Here is a 21,509-nt window from a genome sequence, read left to right as displayed (position 1 = left end):
TCTTTTCTCGTGTTTTGGTTCAAGTGATTGAATTCGGAACGTTAAACAAAGGCTTATGCTTTGCATGTCATAGAAAATTCAAAAGATCTGAAAGGTGGTTCTTTTTTACTGGTTTCTGGGTTTTCTTTTTTGTTTCTGATTTATCAGACCAAACGGGTTGTTTTTGGTTTGGTGTGTTTGTTCTTATAAATTTCGTATTTTGGGGTGTTTTTTTTTATTGTTATAAATGTTTTCGACGGTACTAAGTTGTCTTCCCACAGCAGGCAATGAGAATTGAGGTTTGGATTTATGATGATGTCGTTGCGCAAGGGAGCTGTAATGTGTTTTCCAAATAGCTTGAAATCTGTATGAATAAATGGATTGAATTTATTTGGATGCAATGTTGAAGGCAATAGCTTCATGGTTGTTTATTTCTTCGCTTCTGTTATCGGCGTCCGCCGCAGCCGCCGGCTTTCCCGGGTGTAATTGCGACGACGAGGGGAGTTTCTGGAGCACCGAGGGCATCTTAGAGACTCAAAGAGTGAGCGATTTCTTGATCGCCGTCGCGTATTTCTCGATCCCCGTCGAGCTGCTTTACTTTGTTAGCTGTTCCAATGTGCCGTTCAAATGTGTTCTCTTCCAATTCATCGCCTTCATCGTGCTCTGCGGGTTGACTCACCTGCTCCATGGCTGGACCTACGGTCCACATCCGTTTCAACTCATGGTGGCTCTCACCGTGTTCAAGATTCTCACGGCGTTGGTCTCGTCCGCCACCGCCATTACGCTCATTACCCTCATTCCCTTGCTTCTCAAGGTCAAGGTGAGGGAGCTTATGCTGCGGAAAAAGGCTCGGGACCTCGGTCGGGAAGTCGGTGTGATAACGAAACAGAACAAGATCGGTGCACATGTCCGAATGCTAACTCAAGAAATCCGAAAATCGTTGGATCGACAGACCATCTTGTACACGACAATGGTGGAGTTGTCCAAGACATTATGTTTGCAGAATTGTGCTGTATGGATGCCTAATGGGATCAAGACCAAGATGAACTTGACACATGAACTCAAAGCAAGACGCCATTCATGTAATTTTTCAATTCCGACTTCGGATCCGGATGTCACGAGAATTAAACGAAGTGATGAAGTTAACATTCTTGATTCCGACTCGGTTCTCGCCACCGCTAGCAATGGAGAGTCTAATGAGCCAGGGTCAGTGGCTGCAATTCGAGTGCCAATGCCTCAAGTATTGGATTTCAAAGGGGAAACTCCGGAGGTAGTTCAGACATGCTATGCGATATTGGTTTGTGTTCTTCCGAGCGAACAAAATCGGTCATGGACCAACGAGGAATTAGAGATGGTTAAAGTCGTTGCCGATCAGGTGGCTGTGGCGCTCTCTCATGCCACCATTCTCGAAGAGTCTCAACTCATGAGGGATCAATTGGTCGAGCAAAATCGAGTGCTGCAATTGGCACGACAAAATGCTATGAGGGCAAGCCAAGTTAGCAATTCGTTTCAGAAGGTGATGAGTGATGGAATGAGGAGGCGAATGCACTCGGTTTTAGGCTTGCTTTCGATGATGCAGGACGAAAATCTGCATAACGATCAAAGTATTATCGTCAATTCAATGATAAAGACAAGTAACGTGCTATCGACATTGATAAATGACATGATGGATATTTCAACAATGGATAGTGGAAGATCCCTATTGGTGAAGAGAGCCCTTCGATTACATTCCATGATAAAAGAAGCCGCTTGTCTTGCCAAGTGCTTGGCTGTGTATAGGGGTTTCGGCTTTTCAATCGAGGTTGATAAATCCGTGCCCGATCTCGTTTATGGTGATGATAGGAGAGTTTTTCAGGTGATACTGCATATGGTTGGGAGCCTATTGGATGGCAACAGCGAAGGCAGAACCGTAGTACTTCGGATGGTCTCTGAGAACGGTAGTCAGGAACGGAAAGATCGTAGACGGGCTGCATGGAGGCACAGCTCTTTGGATGGAGATGTACATATCAGGTTCGAAATTAGGATCGAAAATAGCAACTCTCAATCAGAAGGCAGCTCAATTTCGGAGTTACAGATCAGTGGGAGAAAATACAAAAGCCATAGAGCCGAGGAACGGTTGAGCTTCAGCATTTGTCAAAAACTAGTGCAGGTAAGAATGCTAAACTGTTTGCCGAATCTGCATCCGTTTTTCGATCACTAGCTTATTGCATGCTCGTTATGTTATGTGATACTTGTGCTATATAATGCTCATGCTTGATGCTTGGATCTATTCCGAAACCGAGGTTGAATTTTGTTTAGAACGTTTTCCGCGGTCTATAGTTGTTATTAATAGCTTGCTAGGCTATAGGTGTTAATTGTTTCTACCGCCGATTAATGCAAGCCGGAAATTTGCTAGGTGACGATACAAAAGATGCTATGCTGCTCGACTAATTTTTTTTTCATGTTTTCGAACCAATGTGTAGCTGATGCATGGGAACATCTGGGTAGTACAAAATCCTCAAGGTTCTGCTCGGAGCATGGCACTCGTTATTCGGTTTCAAGTCCGACCATCCATCGGTATAACAATCAACGAGCCTGGAGAATCTTCAGACCAGCCGTGCTCCAACTCTCTTTTCAAAGGCTTGCAAGTTTTACTTGCCGACGAAGACGATGTGAACCGTGCCGTGACACGAAAACTTCTTGAGAAGTTGGGATGCAGTGTCTCCGCCGTGTCATCCGGGTTTGATTGCCTCAGCTCCATCGGGCCAGCCTCGTCTCCTTTCCAGATTGTCTTTTTGGAGCTTCAGATGTCCGGGCTAGATGGATACGAAGTTGCAATGAGAATCCGGAAATCCCGAAGCCGTAATTTTCCGTTGATCGTTGCCATGACCGCCAGCGCCGAAGAAGATATACTGGAAAAGTGCTCGCGGATCGGAATTAACGGAGTCATTCGGAAACCAGTGCTGTTACAAGAAATCGCCATCGAGCTCCGGAAAGTCTTGATGCAGGCCAACAAAGTTTAAGTCACCGAATCGCACCGTGCTTACTCGCATGCATCCAGATTCCGATCAAAACGGTACACAAAGTCGGCTCCCGTTTCGCCTATTCTCCCCGGATTAATGTGCTCGATTTCATGTTCGATCCACATAGATAGTTTTCCAGATCTAATCAAATTAACTCTCGTTAGAATCCTCAACAACACATCGCTCTTAACAAAAACAGATTACATTCACAGTACAAAGAACAAGATTAAATATTTAAATCTGCTCATATGTTACCATGATTCGGGTTTAGTATATTATACATCGTACTCATGCCTGAATATGTTAGCCCGATTCGAGTATTCGGATGCCGGATAAACAACCAAGTTTCTTCTAACATCTCGAATGAACCAACTTATTCGGAATCGGATCGGACCAGATATGAATATAAAATATTCGATACGAAAGCGACAAAAACTAGAAAAATCCAAGAATGCAGAACACCGTATTCACAAGATATGATGAATCAATGGCGGCTTTGAGAAAGTGGGGGAGAGAATGGGGCCATTTATGGCCATAGCTTCTGGTGGTGTTTTCTTTTGCTTTGCTTTCCAATCATGCCATTCCACGTGGATCATGTTCTTATCCTAGTAACCCTAGCCCCCTGATTATTCTCGCTCGAATGTGGGATATCATGGGTTACTTTACAAAATGAAAACCTTAAAATATTTTATAATAAATATTAATTTATGTAATTTAAAATTATACGGAATCTACGAGGCTTCATTTATTAAAATTCATCGTGAAAAATAATTAAAAATATTATCAAAATTTTCGTTTATAGCTTTTATCTATTATTTTTTCGAGAACCAAACGGAAAGTATATTCTTTGAATTAGATAATTTGCATTATATTGAAGCAAGTTGACGTATAGAATCATTTTGACATTTTCACCACCAAAAACAGGAATGGTCGCTTTTGCTCCCATCAACTTCCGCAGAATATAGGTATTGTTTTCATGCAAAAGACAATTTGGGGTAGCTTCATTTCCAACATCAACTTGATTTTACCCATGACCTATGTTTTTTATTTGGGTAAATTACTTGTTTAGTTTCTAAGCTATTATTTTCCCCCGTTTTAGTATCTAAACTTTCAATTTTTTTAAAATCATAACTAAAGTTTAGTTTTTGTTTTATTTTAGTATTCGTCTAAAGTTTAACGTTAAATTTTGATTTTTTTTGAAATTTTAGGTACTAAAACGGATCAGAGCTGATAATTTAGGTACTAATATGATAGGAATGAAAAAAGTGAAAATATTTTCACATAAATTTAGTCATCGAAATTGTTTTTGTATAATCTTGAACCCTAAAACCTAACTTAAAACCTAATTTAAAACCCTAAACCCTAAATGCTAAACCATAAATAGTAGTAAATATTTTAAATATATATACAATTAAACAACTTTGAATGTTAAATTGATATGAAAGTACGATACATGGAAAAACAATAAATTAGGTATACTATAAGGGCAAAAGCTTTATAATTAAACTTTCTATTCTTATCTATTTTTAAAGTTTTTTTATGTTTAAAATCTAATCTTTTATCCATATTAAAAGGGATAAGTCGAGAATAACCGATCAATTCATCAATATATGTTCATAATTTTTTAACTTATTGACAACTCAGTCACACACACCCTCAAAAAATAACAGTTCGAACTCAAAATATTTTTAAAAAAACATAGTATTTCTTTTATCATTGATATCCTCGATGAATTTAATTCATCAATATCGAAACATATATAATAAATCTGAGTGGTACATAATGTCACAACTTGTTTCAATATTAATTGACCAAAACATCAAGTTGGGGGAATATGATTTTGTACTATTGATGGGGAAAAGGTGGAGAGCCAGGGGCTCTGGACCTTACCATTCCCAACTAAAATACAAATGGTTTTGTTCTGAATGTAGGCATACCACAAAATGATAGGGCAAAAGCTGTACTACCCGTTAAATAATTACTTTGAATTTTGCATTAGGTGCTGGTGGTACCATTTTCTTGTGAGGAAATTTTAGATCTTATCCAGGCACATGTACTTGTTTATTTTTTATTTACTTTTTAGTACAAAAAATTATAATCTCAAGACTCAACATAAAAAGAATATAAAAATATAAGGCTTAATTATAAAAACAAGTGCCTAAACTATAGTACTTTTTATAAATAGGTGTCTAAACTTTTTTTTGAATGATTCAGGTGTCTAACGTTGCAAACGCTACCACTTTAGGTGATCGGCCTGTAAATGGTGTTAATTTTCTCCGTTAAGTGACATGTTTCACATTCAGATAATTTTAAAAGATTATTTAAAATTAAAAAAATTATAATACACGCACAAATTTCGAAATAACACTAAGACTTTGAAAACCTTCATTTCAACCTTTAAACCCACGCCGACCGCCGCCCTTTGCCGTCAACAAAGCTCCACCCGACCTCACCTCCCCCCGGCGACCAATAACCCCATGAAATCGCGACCAATCGATGACGAATCGACGTTTTGTACCCTGCGAATCCTAGGCTAAAAATCACTCCCCACATGATCTTGATGGTCCATCAGCAACAACTATGTCGATATATAACTAGAAAAATGGTAGAAACTACATTGATGGTGGTGATGTGGCCATAAGGTCGACAACGGTGGGTTAGGGTAATAGATTTAGGATTTTTAGGGATTTGGGTTTTTTGGTAATTTAAGAGAAATTAGTTTTTTTTATAAATATAATAATTTTTTTATTTTTTAAAAATAAAATTATCAAAATGTGAAACATTTCGCTTAACGAAGAAAATTAATGTCGTTTATGGGTAGGGCACCTAAAGTGGTAACATTTGTAAGCAGGGTCGTGGCTGGGTTTTCGGGGGCCATGTACAAATTCCTATAAATGGGCCCCTACTTTCTAGATATATTCGATTTTGGGGCAACAATAGTGGCATTTTTTTGACAAACGCCGCGATAGATCCATCTATAATGGCGTTTTATCAATAAAACCGCAATAATAGTGAAGTTTTTTTTAAAACATCGCAATATGTCCATTTATAGTGGCGTTTATTGGTAAAACACCAATATATATATTTTTTTGGGCCCATTTTTTGGGGGCCCTGCGCGGTCGCACAGTTCACGCCGCCTCAGCCACGACCCTGTTTGTAAAATTAAACACCTAGATATTCAAAAATTATTTTGAGCACCTATTTGTGAAAAATGCTATAGTTTGGGCCTTATTTGTCAAAAAAATAATAGTTTTTGAGTTAACTCAATTATGCATCTTTATATTATGATTTTTTAATTGATTTTTAAATTTTGTAGATTTTTAAATTCATTTTAAACTATCAATAAAATCGTTAAAAAAACTTTGTTAAATATCACATAATAACCTATATGTATTGCATAATGATACACATAGGTACTTCCATAAAATTTAATGTATTTTAACAAATATTGCATTATACTTGTCTCATATTAACAATGTTATACAATCCGAGAAAAAAACAAAATAAATTGATTTTTTATTAATAAACAATTTAGAGTAAAGAACTTGAATAATAACAAATTATCGATCTTGAATCTGGTTGAGGCCTGCAACTACATAGTTTCTTTAAGACAGATTTTAGGCCACTCCTTGGTGCTCGAGATATCTTGTCATCTGTCTCCCAATATACAACAACGATATGATCAACACATAGTAACACAATTTGCGAGATCACGAACCAAATCTTGCTAGAGGTTATCACCGAAAAAAGAGAAAAGAGAAGAGTTTTTGAATTGTGTTTAACCTAGTAGGATAGCACGATATTTATAGTGTTTCACAAAGGAGACGATAATTAATTAACACTGCATCATATCAAATATTTTCGTGAATTACAAGTCATATCATATTTAATATTTAAATTAAAAAGAAGTCACATAATATCCTTTTTAATTTAGAATATTAAAAAATATAACATTCACTTAAAGAAAAATATTTAATTGGTAGTGAGTAAAATACCCACAACCAAAACATTCACATCATCCTTATCATGTGAGATATCACAAGTCCTAATGGGCTTAAATTTGCACACTTTGTATTTTAACCTAAGTCATTCAAAGATTAGTAAGTTGGTTTATGTATATAAAACATTTCCTTGGTTGATATCCAACCAATGTGGGATATGAGTTTTTCATTTTCCTTACACAACACAATTCACATGCACCCTACTTAGAGTATCAATTTCTCATTCATCACTCAGTCGTTTTGAGCATATTAGATACCGTTGTAAAGATCTCACGTAATAGAATACGAATCAGTAAATTTATTATTTGATTCTCCATCTTTACACCTAAAAAATATGTTCCAAATTTTCAATTTATCACATTTTTTCCAACAAACAAAAAAAATGAAAATTAAACGTTTAAGGGTTTAAAAATCTTATCTATATGTACATGAATAAAATTTGGAGTTTGCTAATATTTATGAATAAATTTATGAAATGTTTTATATAAATAAATATATATGAGGGTCCTTGCCCATAAATAAATAAATAAAATTTGGAGTTTGCTGTCTCCATGTGGGCGTAATTATTTATTTATTACCAAACATCACGGCTAGGATCTAGGGGATATGTTTACAGTGAAAAAATATTAAAAATAAAACTTATTTTTTTAACTTTAAAATTATGATTAAGATAATGACAAATTAATACAAAATAAAAACATTTGGATATATACTTTAAAATATTTGACCCTAATATGTCAATATTTTAGTTATTTTAAAGGGTAAATTACGTTTTAGTACCTAAACTATCTATTTTGGCTTGTTTTAATACCTTTAACTTTTATATTTTTTTTTCAAAATCATACTTAAAGTTTAGTTTTTATTTCATTTTAGTACTCCGCCGTTAAATTATTTTAGTTTTTGTTTCATTTTAGTACCCCATTCAAAATTTAACGTCAAATTTAAAAAAAAATGGAAGTTTCGGTACTAAGACGGACCAAAATCGATAGTTTAGGTATTAAACGCGTTAAGTTTTTAATGACGAAGTATTAAAATAAAATGAAAACTAAACATGAGGTATGGTTTTGATTTTTTTTAAAAGTTTAGATACTAAAACTAATATTTTATGTACTAAATGCGTAGTTTACCCTATTTTAAATTGCTTAATTGGACCAAAGGAGGATGTTAGCATCCTAAGTCCACGTGGGCCATGAAGTTTCTCATATATGGGCTTTGTTTCCATTAGAGGGGAAAAACCCTCCAAATAAACATGTTCATTTACTAATTATAATTAAGTATAAGCTATATCAAGGGTCATTTAATATATTAGAGATGTCCCCGTAATGAACCTCTACGACATATAAATTATTCGTTCAATAGATCATATAAAAATTTGACTCTTTGTTTATAGATTAGTTGTTTAAGGTGTGAAATAATAAAAAATAACGAGACGATTTTGAATATTAAAAGTTATAACATTGAACGCTGACATTCTTGACATTCCTGATGCTCAAATCCAAGACCTCAAAAATAACAGCAATTCCTTTGCCAGTGAGGTCATTCGATTCATTCCATGGTTACATTTTTTTTAATAACCTAGGGTAAGTACAAGGGCATTAGCTGTTCGAAGATAATTCTTAACCTTTCAACATTGAACGCTCACACCTCTGGCATTTATGATGCTTAAACTCAAATCTTTCGAAATAACAACAATTCATTTACCATTGATGTCATTTGGTTCATACTATGATTACCTTTTGAATATTCATAATAGACGTTTACGGAATTTCATTAGTTCATGTAACTACAAATAGAAACAGCCAAAAGCCTTATTATATAATTATTATAATAGTGAAAAGAGTAAATTATGTATTTAGTACTTAAATTATCAGTTTTGATCCGTTTTAGCACTTAAACTTTCAATTTTTAGAACCATACATAAAATTTAATTTTTGTTTCATTTTAGTACACCGTTCAAAGTTAACTTTAAATTTTGATTCTTTTTAAAGTTTAGGTACTGAAAAAAGATAAAAACTGATAGTCTATGTACTAAACGTGTTAAATTTTTAACGGCTGGATACTGAAACGAAACAAAAATTAAACACTATATGATTTTCGAAAAATTTAAGATCAAAATTGATAATTTATATACTAACACGTAATTTACCCGAGTTAAAATTACAATTTGTTTTCTAGAGCCGGCAATAAAGCCCCACTTTGTGTCCGTATTCGCTTCATTGTTGACAAATTCAAATTAAAGATGATGAGTTGTCCTTTTGATTAATTAATTAATCACAATCTTTAGCATAATTCTTGTATTATGGTATAATTCTTATTATCTTTTGTGCATTTTTTACTTACATCTCAATATTATCATTAAAATTGAAAAAATATAAAAAAATGAATATATATATATATAAAAAATATACACAAAATAAAAACTAATCTAAAATATAAAGATACTATTATATATGAAGCCTTTTTGAAATGAGAAAAATGTGGGATTTAATTATTTCAAAGTTGCTAATGTTTGAACATTGAATGAAGACATATATGCATAACATTCTATTAAAAAATAGGGTAAATTACACAAATGATCACTTATGTTTGTATTTGTTTACTTTTGGTCACTAATTTTAAAAAAACATAAGATATGGTCATTTTCATTTTTACCAAATTAATATATGGTCACCTTCCTTTTTACTTAATTAATATATGGTCATCTTCGTTTTTATTTAATTAAGATGTGATTATCACGGGTTAACTGATGTTAACAATTAACAGAATATTTGACATGATAGTTGGTATAATCATACATTTGGTCCATGTTATTTACATATTCTCTCAATTTAGTCATATGTTTAAATAAGTTTTAACATAATATATATATAATTAAAAATAAAAAAATATTTTTCAATTAAGTTAATAATAAATTACATTTAATAAGTTAATTTTTAGAAAATATTTTTTTAAGTTATATAAAAAATATTATGAATTTAAGTATTTATATACTAAGATACAAAATATATACATCATGTTGTCTACTTTAGACCAAACAATGATCTTGACATGACAAGTGGCATGACATGTGACATCACTCGATTGTATGATTAAATTTATTTTAAATTTTTAAAAAGTAGGACTAGATTAAGAGAATATGTAAATTACATGGATCAAATATGTAATTATATCAAAATATTAACTCGGTGACTACATCTTAATTAAATAAAAACGAAAGTGACTACATCTTATGTTTTTTGAAATCAGTGACTAAAAGTGGACAAAACACAAACATAAATGAGCATCGTGTAGTTAACCTATAAAATTAAACATGCGACAGTTTATATATATATATAGCTTTTTTTATTTTATAATAGTTTTAAATTAAAATTATTTAAATATAAATGGCATATAATATATACAACTAAATGGTCATTAATTAATAGGTGAATTTTTGAAGTCAAAGCTAACTGCTGGTGAACTGGAGCACTTAATATTATATTTACAAAAATATTATATAAAATGTGTAATTATCAGTGCTAATATTCAAATTTGCTGAAATATTGGAAAGCTGCACAATTTCTAATTAATTATATTCAACGCTGTATTTTCAACTTCCTACTTGGCATCTTTGAATTATAAAATATATTATTTTTTATTAAAATATTGGTCGTTTAAGAAACTTATACAAATATTGGTAATAATAAATTTAATAATACATGTTTACCATGCAAGCCATTAATTAATTAACATTTGACCCTCAAAATTTATTTTCTGTTTGCTGTTATGGATTATGTTGCTGATGTTGTTTAATTTATTTTCAACAACTTTTACATTTTATCATTATTACTGATAAAATAAATAATGGGTAAATTAATTTATTAGATCTAAACAATAAACGAATTTATGTGTAGTTAAAGTGATTGTATCCGTTGATTATACATGAAAATAAACCAAGCAAAGAAATTAAACAATCATTAACATTAGACAATCCTCCCAACTATAACTATTGGAGTGGTTCTAGTGATTAAAGGGAATTTTGTTCTCCTTTAATAACCCGAGTTTAAGTACCGTAGTCTGCACGCACGAGTTTAGATAGGTCTTTTTGGAATGGCATAATGTCAATAATAGCCTCAACGTTTATCAAAATGATCATTTTTGCTTTTATTCTTTTTTTTGGGAGCATTTTGCCCCTCATACTTTTCACTTTGGTGGGAAAAACCCTCCATAAATGGAAACTAATAGTTAACACACGATTAACGCTTTAAAATATGAGATTTTTTAACCTAAAATGAAATGTTGAGGACTAAAAGGCTCTAAAAAAATAATAAGGGTCAAATTGATTATTCTGTCAAATGTTAATGACCATTAATTTTGTCCTAAAATGAAACATTGGGGGCTAAAATACTCCCAAAAAATAGAACAGGGGTAAAATAACTATTTTAGTAAATGTTGGTCCACATTGGTGTCTAAACTTCGATTCTAACCCATTTTTCATCTTTTTAATCATATGAATCTCATAATATCACATCATCATAACTAAAAGAATTCAAGGACCAAATAAACATAAATTACCAAATTCAGGACTACAAAATAACTCCTTCCCAAATTAAATTAGGTTAAAAAACTTTGGGTCGTGGCTCCAAAAGGATGACGTGTACTCCACGACAAAGGGAATTGGTGCCATTCAATCTCAGCATCAAACATGGACTTCTCTTCAATGCTGTTTGCTACTACGCCAAGATTTAAACCTTATATTAGGTTTAATCATTTAATTAAAACATTAAAATATTTTGGTGGTCCACATTTCATTAATGCAAAAGACTTAATTAGTGGATCCTTTTAATTTAGAATAAGCTATAATTTGGCTAAAATAAGCTCACCCTCCCAATGTGTGTGCGCCAACATTTGGAAAGGCTAATGGAACAAAAAGGATAATATATTTGTTTTAATTGTTTTTACCCTCCTGGTTCTTAAGGTTTCGCCTTGATTAATCTGAGCTGACTCGGGTTACACACATGATTTTAGTGGGTGAGTCTTTTAGCAGGGATTTTCTGCATACAAAAGAATTTAAACTCGAGACTTGTTTAAACGATATGAAGTTACTTACTACTTAAATCAACCGTTGGTGTTTTAATTGGTTGTTTGGGTTAGAGATTAATTAATTTAATAGTGTAATTATTGCATAAAAAACGGGTCCATTTGATGTTGTGACTTTAGTGTTGGAATGATGTGCCCAAGTTGTTAAAATTATGGTAACTTTTTTCATTAGGGATTATTAAGTGTAGGGGTGTTCAGATCCAATCCGATCTAAAAATAATCGAAAACCGAAATAAATTTAGTGTGTTTGGTTTCTTTTTACAAACCGATCGGTTCGGTTCGGTTTCGGTTTGAAAATCCAGAACCGATCCAAACCGAACTAACCCGATGAAATGAAATATTGAATTTACAAGCTTGAACAAACCCATCAAAAGCCCCCACAAAATCTCACAAAACCTAGATACAGATACAGATTCAACTTTCCTCGACACGCACATAACAATTTTGCTCCAGATTCTAGTCATCGATGCCAATGAAAAAAAATGGTGCAATAAATGATAATATCAAAGAAGGATAGTATAGTCTTTTGGTATTTCCTCAGTTCTAAGGAAGAGAAAAATTATCGGGCAAAACTTAAAAAATGTGTCGTTTTACTTTTATGGGTGACTTACTGACGAGAAACTGATTCGTTTCTTGATTTGTTAAAATATATATTCTCTTTGTAAGCTTCACAAGCTTACATTTGTTAAAATATATATTATCTTTGCTTTTTTCATACATATGATGTTTTTTTATGAAAAAAAAATCAAGAATTATTTTGAAAAATTAGAATTCAAAAACCGCACAAATCCAAACCGAATCAAGCCGCACTTTATTGGATCGGATCGGATTTTTTTAGAAACATCTAAACCGATCCAAACCGCAAACATTTATTCTTTCGAGTCGGATGAATTTTTAGCCAAAAACCAATCCAAACCGACCACGAACACCCCTAATTAAGTGTGACATGTGAATTCATGCGAAGAAGGGCCTTCATGTTGTTTTTGACTTGTTTTTATGTACACCCTTATATGATCATTTGATTGTGTTAATAGGATATTATCTTAAATTTTTTTGATTAGAGTCTTTTTTTTTATTTTGATGTATGCATTAGGTGAAATATAAAAATTATTTCATGTATTGGCAATTGAAAAATTATATTTTATAAGTGGAATTTCAACGTTGTCATGTCTCTTGTTCAGGGTTTATGTTAAGATTTAATACACATAATATGTTGTTAGATTAAAAACCTTACAAAAAAAAATTAGTGTGATAAAATATCGATCAAGAAAAAAGAGTACAACACATATTTACGTCTCTTCAGGACAACGTCGCTTAAGATATTTGAATCTTCGCAGTTTAATCTCGAATACAATCTTCAAGTGTTGGAGTAGACAATGCAACGACGAAAAGGTCTTCTAAATTACCACTTGAGCATTTTCATTGAATATTTATATTAATATTCTTCTAAAGATCTAAAGGTTAAAGCACTTAGATAATACCTATATATATATATATATATACACACACACACAAATCCTTTACTACTCCACTTGTATTCATTCATTGAATAATACTTTTATAAATATATTTTATTCCACTTATATATTTTATTCCACATATATTCACAAGGTTTCTTGAAGATGGAAAGGAATAAGTTAAATCAATATTATATATATTTCATAAAAAAATTCTACAACGCTCACCGAATATCGCTGAGTACCATTAATTTAATTTATAAAAATTTAAAATTATAAAGGACTCAACATATAATTATAAATTAGTAAAAAATTTAAAGATAAATTAATTAAATAAAATTGTTTATTATATTATTTTACATAATCTTTTTTGGGTAAAATATAACAGTGACCACCTAACTATTGCATTAAACTATTTAAATGAATTTTGACCACCATTTTTTATTTTTTTTCAATCAGGTCATTAAGCTATTTTTGAAAAATAATATAATAAATATTTTATTTTAACTAATATACTTTTAAAATTTTAACTAAGTTATAATTATGAGTTGAGTCCCTTAGAATTTTAAATTTCTATAAATTAAATTGATAGTGCTCATTATTAGTGGTGTTTCGAGCACCATATAAATTAAATTAGTAGTGCTCATTATTAATGGTGCTCAGCGATGCTTGTTGATTGTGACAGAATCATCCTATTTTATATGATTGTTGAATTTCATAGCTTAATACTCGCTTTATACGCAAAGACTTTGCTTATTAATTCACTTTAGACAATAATTTATTGAACAGATCACCCATACATATTTGGAATTATTTGTAATATGTGACCTAATCATTAATTTTCAAACAAAAACTTAAATAATAAAATATTATACATCAAATTAAATGAGGTTATCTCATCAATTAATTATATGTTAATTTGAATATCACGTGTTTAATTTTTTTATTAAATTAAGGTGATTACAAAGTAGTATATGTTTTAAATACTCTCAACTATTTGACAACGAATGCTCAATCACCTTGCTATAATCGTTGGTGTTCGAACCCGTAATCTTTAGAAACAATAACGATTTCTTTAACCACTAAGATAAAGTTGGTTCACACTACGTGTTTAAAAATAATTCGTATAAATTTCGAGCTGTCGTATAATATCAAAGTTGTAAGTTAATTAAAATGATTCAAGAGCCATGCTGAAGGATGGGAAAGGAATGGTCTAATTATTAAATAAGAAAAATGACAAAGACAAAAGAGCCATACTCCCGATGGAAGGCATGTGAGGCTATTAAAGAGTCATTACAAAAAAAATGTTTTTAGCGATGTTTTTTAGTTTTGTAGTAATGTTTTTAAACGTCGTTAAAAATCTTCTCGACAAAAATAAAAACAAAGGCATCTTAAGAAACGCCGCTGAAAGTGACATATATATCAAGCTTGATGCAGTGGAAAAACAAATACAGAGATGAGGATGTTTTAAGGTAAAACCCTTTTTTTGGTATAAAACTTAAACCCTAAATAATATAGATGGTATAGATGTAATCTGTTTATAATTTTTTTCACCGAATAAACAATTTGAAAAAAAAAGTTTCTAATATCAAATTTTATGTATTATTGCAAGCACAAAAGCATAGGGAAAGAGAGTTTAATATACAATGAAAATCACTCATAGTTGTTTATCTTTAAATCTCTCTATCTTTAAAAAAAGATTGCACAAACCCTAAATTAAGCCTCGCTCTCTGGTGTATATGGAAGATGGTACTTCCAATTTACTAGTAAGGTGGTCTCCCATGCGCCCAAGCATAGGGTTCATGCCCTAGTTGCCCTCCATTGGGGAGTAGGTTAGGGGGCAAGTTGTATATTGGAAGTGAAGATGGATCCGGCATGCCCGTGTGTGGGCCGCCGCTACTTCCTATTGCTGGCGGTGAATCGGTTCCTCCGCCGCCTTGGATCTGTCCTCCCTGACCGGCGCCGACGACTTCTTCCTCGTCTTCTAACGGCAATCTTTCGTAGGTTGCGTTGGAAAACGTAGCTGCGATGACCATAACCGGACCGGCTGCGATAAGTGAACCTACAACGCTTCCTCCAACGACTTGTCCTTGACCGCCAGCTAGGTATACGGTGAGCCCCGTCGAGCCGGGAGGAGCCGGTCCGGGGAGAAAGGCCCCGGTTAGAGACAAAATTTCAAACCTTCCATGAAGAGCAACCACCGAGCTGGGTGCTTCCGGTTGTCTTAGGGTAACGTTTGCAACCGATCCGCTGCCGCTAAGCACGCAAACCCCGCGTTGTCGTCTCCGAGCAAATTGTGCTATGCTTTCGGCTACATCGGTACCGCTCGCCACTTCCATGACATGACTACGGAGCGCATTGGGGCTGTCCCTGGTCACGAAAATAGGCGGTTTAGGCTTGTTTTTGGAGCCCGGAGGACGGCCTCGAGGTCTTCGATTACCGATCTCGACCGCTCCTTCTCTAGGCTCGTCGCCGGTGTCTCTATCTTCATCATCACCTCCTCTATTTTTGCTTGCGTCGTTCATGGAGATTTCGAGGTCACGTTTGCTCAAGGCTGGTGAGTTGCCTGCCGGCTCCATGCCCGGCAGACTTACCTGATTAGCCCACCAAGGATTCGCCAGCGTTACGAAAATCGAATTCAACAAACAAAGAAGAACACAATCACATAAACTGGGAATCAAAGTTTGAGATCAGAGAGAGAAATTCAACAAGAAGAAAAATAGGGTTTGAAGCATAAAACAAAGCTGTAGGGAAAAAAAGAGAATTAGATGCAAATCTCAAACTGGGAATCAAGTAAAACTAGAAGAGAACCAAATTAAGCTGTGTAATGATGATGAATCAAAAAGATCAACGACCCAGAATTTGTTTGATTGAAATCAAAGAACCCTTGATAGCACCAAACACAAAGAAAGAGAGACTAGAGAGAGAGAGAAAAGGAAAGAGGAAAGAGAAAGAATAAACTAAAGCAGTGAGGTATATTAAAAATTTGCAGTATTTAAAAGAAGAGGAGGAGAAAAAGAAAACAAGATTATTACAAAAACTTAAGACAATATTGGATCAAATGTTCTTTTCTTCCTGTCTCGGTTGAAAACTATGTTGTGTTTTCATTTGGGGTGCTATTAGGGTTTTTTTCCCCTTCATATCAATAGATTTAAACTCAATCAAATTGATTATTTAATTAAATCAAATAGTAAACAATAAACTTACCGGTGAATGAATTATTTTTGGTTGCCCTCCAATTTCAAGGCATCACCATGACTAATCCGGACTAACTCGGGTCGTACACATAGTTTTGGTGGGTGAGTCTTCCAACGGATTTTTTTTGCATACATAAGGACTCGAACTTGAGGCATTACTTAAGCGATATCAAGCTTCTTATCACTTGAGGTCATGGGTTTGAGCACCAGGAATATCAGGGTGTGAACGTTCAATCTCAAATAGCTGATAGTTATCTTTGAGCATATACCGCATTGCACTTACCCCATAAATAAAAATAATAATAAAGAATTTAAAGTCTCTTAAATGAAATTTAAAATGGTAATAGATCCAACTATATAAGAACAAAAAATGATAGTTTATAATTTTTTTAATAAATCCATTTTTATTATCTAAAGAAAAGTAGCAAGTTAATAAAATAAATGAAAAGTAGCAAGCTGATATTTTATAAATGATAATTGTATAGTCAATATATTATTTTAAATGGATAATATATTAAATATAAATGCTTATTTTTTAAAATATATTTAAACAAAGATTAATTAATGAATTGTTAGGTATTATATAAATACATTGACACAAAACCAATGTAACAGTTATTTAATGAATTGTTATTGTATAATATTTATTTATTAAATAAATAAATATTTGTATTTAATGCATTGTTATTACATAAGTATCTAGAATTAGAAATGATAATTCACCAAAATTTATTTTATATTTTTTAATATCGTGTTTTTATTATGTTCATATTATATTCAAGTCTTATCTATACTATATTTAGTCTTTGAATAATGGATGGCATAGGTTAATCACATACGAATTCAATCGCATAAAGATCGAAATATTTATTTTTTAGAATGGTAATAAATATTATTATAATCATGCTTTTCCTTTTTATATTTTATACAATATTTAAATAAAATATTTTAAAAATATTATTTAAATATCAAACATAAAACTGAGGTGTGCTTGGAAATTAGGGTTTCGTGGGTGTGGCGTGCGCGTGGGAAGGTGGGGTGCACACCGTTTTCTAAGGCAAGGAAGCAAACGAGAGTTTATAAAATAATAAGGGCTAATTACATATTTCGGACGGGTGGCCAACGGCAATCAGTATCGGAATCTCGAGAAAAGAAATACAATTTCGGACCCTAGAATGATATTGCTGTATACGGACCGACTCGACTTCTAAGAATTTTGGCTCTTCGACCACGGATAAACCAGAGCATCCTGCATACACAGCAGCAACAAAGATTCATTCAAGACATAATCATAATGTTCATGTCTAGCATGTAAACGAAAAGCAAGAAGAAAAACACGATTATGACTCTCTACTTCATCATGTATATCACCTGTTAACTGTAAAGAATTTATGCGTATTGGTAGTTAGTCAAACGAAATTCCGCTCGCTTTGCCATCGAATCATGTTATGTGCCAGTGGTGCGGGCCAGCTTAATATCCCATCCAGAGTTTCTTTCCAATCATGAGCCAACGGATGCATCGTATATCGCCAAATTCTTGACATAGGACATGAGATTAGTCCTCAGAGACAGTCTCAAACTTCTTGGCAACATCTGATACAAATCGTCTCGAGCTTCTTCACCGACCAAATGAGGGTACCGGAGCAACTTCTCGATGACGATTATTACGTTAGCATGGTGCAAGGCAAGAGCCGAACCTCCAATGGTGGATGTTGTAGCATATGAAGCTAACCTACTTTTAGGACCAAATTGAGCAGTACTCGACACACCACAGTTGGGTTGTCTGTGATTTCCATTCAGATGATCATTGAGTTGGGGCAAACAAAAGGGAGGAGAGCGATTCGGCCGTTCACTCTTCAGCCGTTCATTTGCAGCACTACAACAACCCGGAATCCGTCTACTTCGGTCATCACAATCAACGCTCCGATCATCATCAACATACCTCAAAGCTGAACTACTCAAACTAAGGCAATCAACGAAAAGTCCCCCGGGAGTAGTCCCACAAAGAAAACTGAAATCCTCCATCCTACTTAACAAAATTTCACCCTTCCACGATTCGATACCCCGATTCTTCGAACTCACTCCCCTTTTCTCCACCACACCGGCTGATCACTCCCAACACTACTACTTTTACTAAGAGCCCGTTTCGACTGCCTAGAAACGACCTCGACTCGATCTGAAAACCACCCGATCCTCCCACGTTCACCATCTTTCCCCAAAGCAGAATCACCAAAAACAGCAAGAATCCTAGCAAAAACAGTGCAAACAGTCCTAGCCAACAGCTCGACAACCTTATCGAGTGTCTGGTTCCAAAGTGACACATACTTAAGATGCCTAACATCTTGTCTCTGCCAAATCAATTTCTGCTCGAAAGCTCTCTTACTTCCTCATGTGGGTTCGCTTGAAACTTCTTAGTACTCTGTTTCAATTCATTCAGGACCCTCCATTACACTATACAACGTAGCAGTCAAATTGACATACCTCTCCAGTTTTCTTACCATCCCCTCCATGTCTTTAACTAGAAACCGCAATTCCCTAACATCGATAACCCCATTCATAATATCTCCAAAAACATGTTCGAAGCCTTGCAGAGCCGGTTCGTTGCATTTTTTGCCTAGTCTAGACACAACATTGGCAGCCCTGTTCAATTCATCTAGTTTCTCAGCTAAAGCGAGTGAAAGAAGGTAATCTTCGTCGGATGAGATTAACTTTGAAATGTCTGGGGATTTCAAGATCTCGGATTTGAGCTTTGAGATCTCGGGTTCCGACAGGATTTGTGGAATTGAACGGTTCTGGATATGACACTGGCGACTTCAAAAGACAAGATTCCGATTGTTTCGTGTTTTTGGATGTCGGGTGGGTTTGGGTGTTCTTCTTTCTGGAGATGTGATCGAGGAGGAAGGCGTGTTTGAGATTTGAACTTACCTGGTTTCCCATTTTGAGTATCCAAATTTCTTCTACCATTGTTGAAGAATCTTTGAGCTGCTGTGAATAAAGATTCAGACTTTGGGGTTTCAAGAGGTTCGAACAAAGGAATTTCGTTTGAGAATTCAAAATGGGGTGTTTTTGCAAACAGAAGAATTGAAGGAAAAGGATAAGACTTTGCTCTTTTAAGTTTCATTCAAAATGGAGTCTTGATAGTATTTACTTAGGTCTGCCATGGTCAACTTTATCTACTAAAACGAATCAAAAATTAATAGTTTAGTTATTATTTATTTAAAAAATTAATAATATTGAGTTATTAGAAAGTAGTATCCGTTTAAAATCTAATCTAGTTATTAATAAGGGTAAAGTATAGTAATGGTCACTGAACATTTTTGAAGCTTGCATTTTGGTCCCTTAACTTTTAAAACTTGCAATACAGTCCCCCAACATTTAATCCACTTGCAATATGGTCCCGCACCTATGAAAATTAGGGTAAATTATATAAATGGTCACTAAACTTTTCAGACACTTGAATTTAGGTCCCCTAACTTTTTAAAACTTACAAAACAATTCTCAATTTCATTCTAAACCCCAAATTCCAAAGTAATTCAATTTCATTCTAAACCCTAAATTCCAAAATAATTCAATTACATTCTAAAACCCAAATTCTAAAATATTTCAATTTAAGGAGGAATATACTAGATTATCTTTAAGAACGTGATAGCGTTTTGATTTTTTTACTTTTGTGAAGAAAAAAAAACACTCCCTCCTCGTAAATGTAAATTTAGTGACCTTCAATAATTTAAATATAAAAAATGATTATGGAAGAAATTGAATAAAAAAAACACAATCTCTCAATGAAAAAATTAAGAATCAAAATCCCCAATTGACATCCTTATAATTTTTATTTATTTCAATTATAATTTAGTTTTTAATAGTTTGATGTGATTATAAGATAGTATTTATTCAATTTTTTTAATTTATTAATAATATAGATATACCCTACAAACACAATTGTTTGAATTTAAAACTTTTAAAGAAAATAATATTTTTTACCTATGAAACCACTTAACGAGTTATAATATAATTTTGTTAAGTGTATTAGAAAATTAAAAAATAGATCGTGCTAGAACTAAAAGAATACGTGACCATGAAATAAAAAGTTTACGTACGTTACGAAAATATGACATAAACCCCATCTCTTTTGAGTTGATTGTGTAACATCCCAAATTATGGGTTAGTGACCAAATTATAAAGTTTCAGAATTTGATGACTAAAGTAGAAGAATGAAATAGTTTAATGATTATTGGATATATATGATGAAGGTTATTTAGTAATTATTAAAGGAAATAAAGGGCAAAAAGGTCAATTGACCAAGAAATGAATTAAAATGGGATTGATAAGGATAAATACACGTGAAAAGGGAGAGAATTCTCCAGAGTGCTCTTCTCATTTCTTCTTCTTCTTTACGTGGAAGCCAAGAGCAAAGGTAAGTTTGATTTAGCTTTTGATTTCTTGAAAGTTTTAAGTTGGATTTGAGTCTTTGAGGGTTATATAAGCTTAAGGAAAACTTATATAAGTTTAAAACACCAAAGAGAGAGAATTAGAAAGGAATTTCTATTAAGGGTTTATAAATGAACTTTTGTTATAGAAAGGTTTTTGAAGTTCTAAAGTTGATTTGACTTGTCAAGGGTCTAATTAAGAAGTTAGAAGCAATTGAATGGAATTTGGAACATGTTTGAAATTTAGTATGATTCTTGAATTTCCATATGAAAGATGAAATTTAGAGGTTAAAGATGAGATAAATGAAATATTAATGAGTTTAAGTATGTATATGAAAGTTAGGAATATGAAAGGGGTTGAAATATG

At 33.1% G+C, this 21,509-nt stretch overlaps 3 protein-coding genes and 1 pseudogene across 4 annotated transcripts; 1 reads left to right on the top strand and 3 right to left on the bottom strand.

Moving 5' to 3' along the window:
* The first annotated feature begins 364 nt into the window (after window positions 1-364).
* On the top strand, window positions 365-21,235 carry LOC120134861 (ethylene receptor 2-like). Of its 2 annotated transcripts, XM_039151242.1 has the most exons (4): window positions 365-2,128; window positions 2,442-2,981; window positions 8,736-8,737; window positions 21,221-21,235. In XM_039151242.1, exons 1-2 carry the CDS (start codon window positions 380-382, stop codon window positions 2,979-2,981), a joined length of 2,289 nt encoding a protein of 762 aa, XP_039007173.1. In that variant the 5' UTR covers window positions 365-379; the 3' UTR covers window positions 8,736-8,737; window positions 21,221-21,235. The 2 variants fall into 2 exon arrangements, with proteins under 2 accessions (XP_039007173.1, XP_039007174.1); XM_039151243.1 differs by lacking the exons at window positions 8,736-8,737; window positions 21,221-21,235 and having other exon boundaries at window positions 2,442-3,212.
* LOC120134863 (AT-hook motif nuclear-localized protein 20-like) lies at window positions 5,008-16,601 on the bottom strand. The gene is made up of 4 exons (XM_039151245.1): window positions 15,225-16,601; window positions 9,144-9,153; window positions 9,054-9,065; window positions 5,008-5,019 (listed from the first exon to the last, which is right to left on the bottom strand). Exon 1 carries the CDS (start codon window positions 16,095-16,097, stop codon window positions 15,282-15,284), a length of 816 nt encoding a protein of 271 aa, XP_039007176.1. The 5' UTR covers window positions 16,098-16,601; the 3' UTR covers window positions 5,008-5,019; window positions 9,054-9,065; window positions 9,144-9,153; window positions 15,225-15,281.
* On the bottom strand, window positions 18,216-18,760 carry LOC120134864. The gene has a single exon (XM_039151246.1). It carries the CDS (start codon window positions 18,738-18,740, stop codon window positions 18,216-18,218), a length of 525 nt encoding a protein of 174 aa, XP_039007177.1. The 5' UTR covers window positions 18,741-18,760.
* On the bottom strand, window positions 18,762-19,831 carry LOC120134862 (annotated as a pseudogene).
* Window positions 21,236-21,509: the final 274 nt, after the last annotated feature.

This window comes from Hibiscus syriacus, unplaced genomic scaffold, assembly GCF_006381635.1.
Source record: "Hibiscus syriacus cultivar Baekdansim isolate YM2019G1 unplaced genomic scaffold, ASM638163v2 tig00110600_pilon, whole genome shotgun sequence".
Taxonomy (NCBI): Eukaryota; Viridiplantae; Streptophyta; class Magnoliopsida; order Malvales; family Malvaceae; genus Hibiscus; species Hibiscus syriacus.
Note: the sequence above shows the minus strand (reverse complement) of the source record. Positions and strands in the feature narration are given on the sequence as shown.

Bases quoted from the DNA above. Each gene is read 5' to 3' on its own strand.
- LOC120134861 (XM_039151242.1), top strand. From the start codon at position 380: ATGTTGAAGGCAATAGCTTCATGGTTGTTTATTTCTTCGCTTCTGTTA. The intron at 2,129-2,441 runs GTAAGAATGCTA...ACCAATGTGTAG, and splicing joins TTTGTCAAAAACTAGTGCAG to CTGATGCATGGGAACATCTG.
- LOC120134863 (XM_039151245.1), bottom strand. From the start codon at position 16,097: ATGGAGCCGGCAGGCAACTCACCAGCCTTGAGCAAACGTGACCTCGAA.
- LOC120134864 (XM_039151246.1), bottom strand. From the start codon at position 18,740: ATGGAGGATTTCAGTTTTCTTTGTGGGACTACTCCCGGGGGACTTTTC.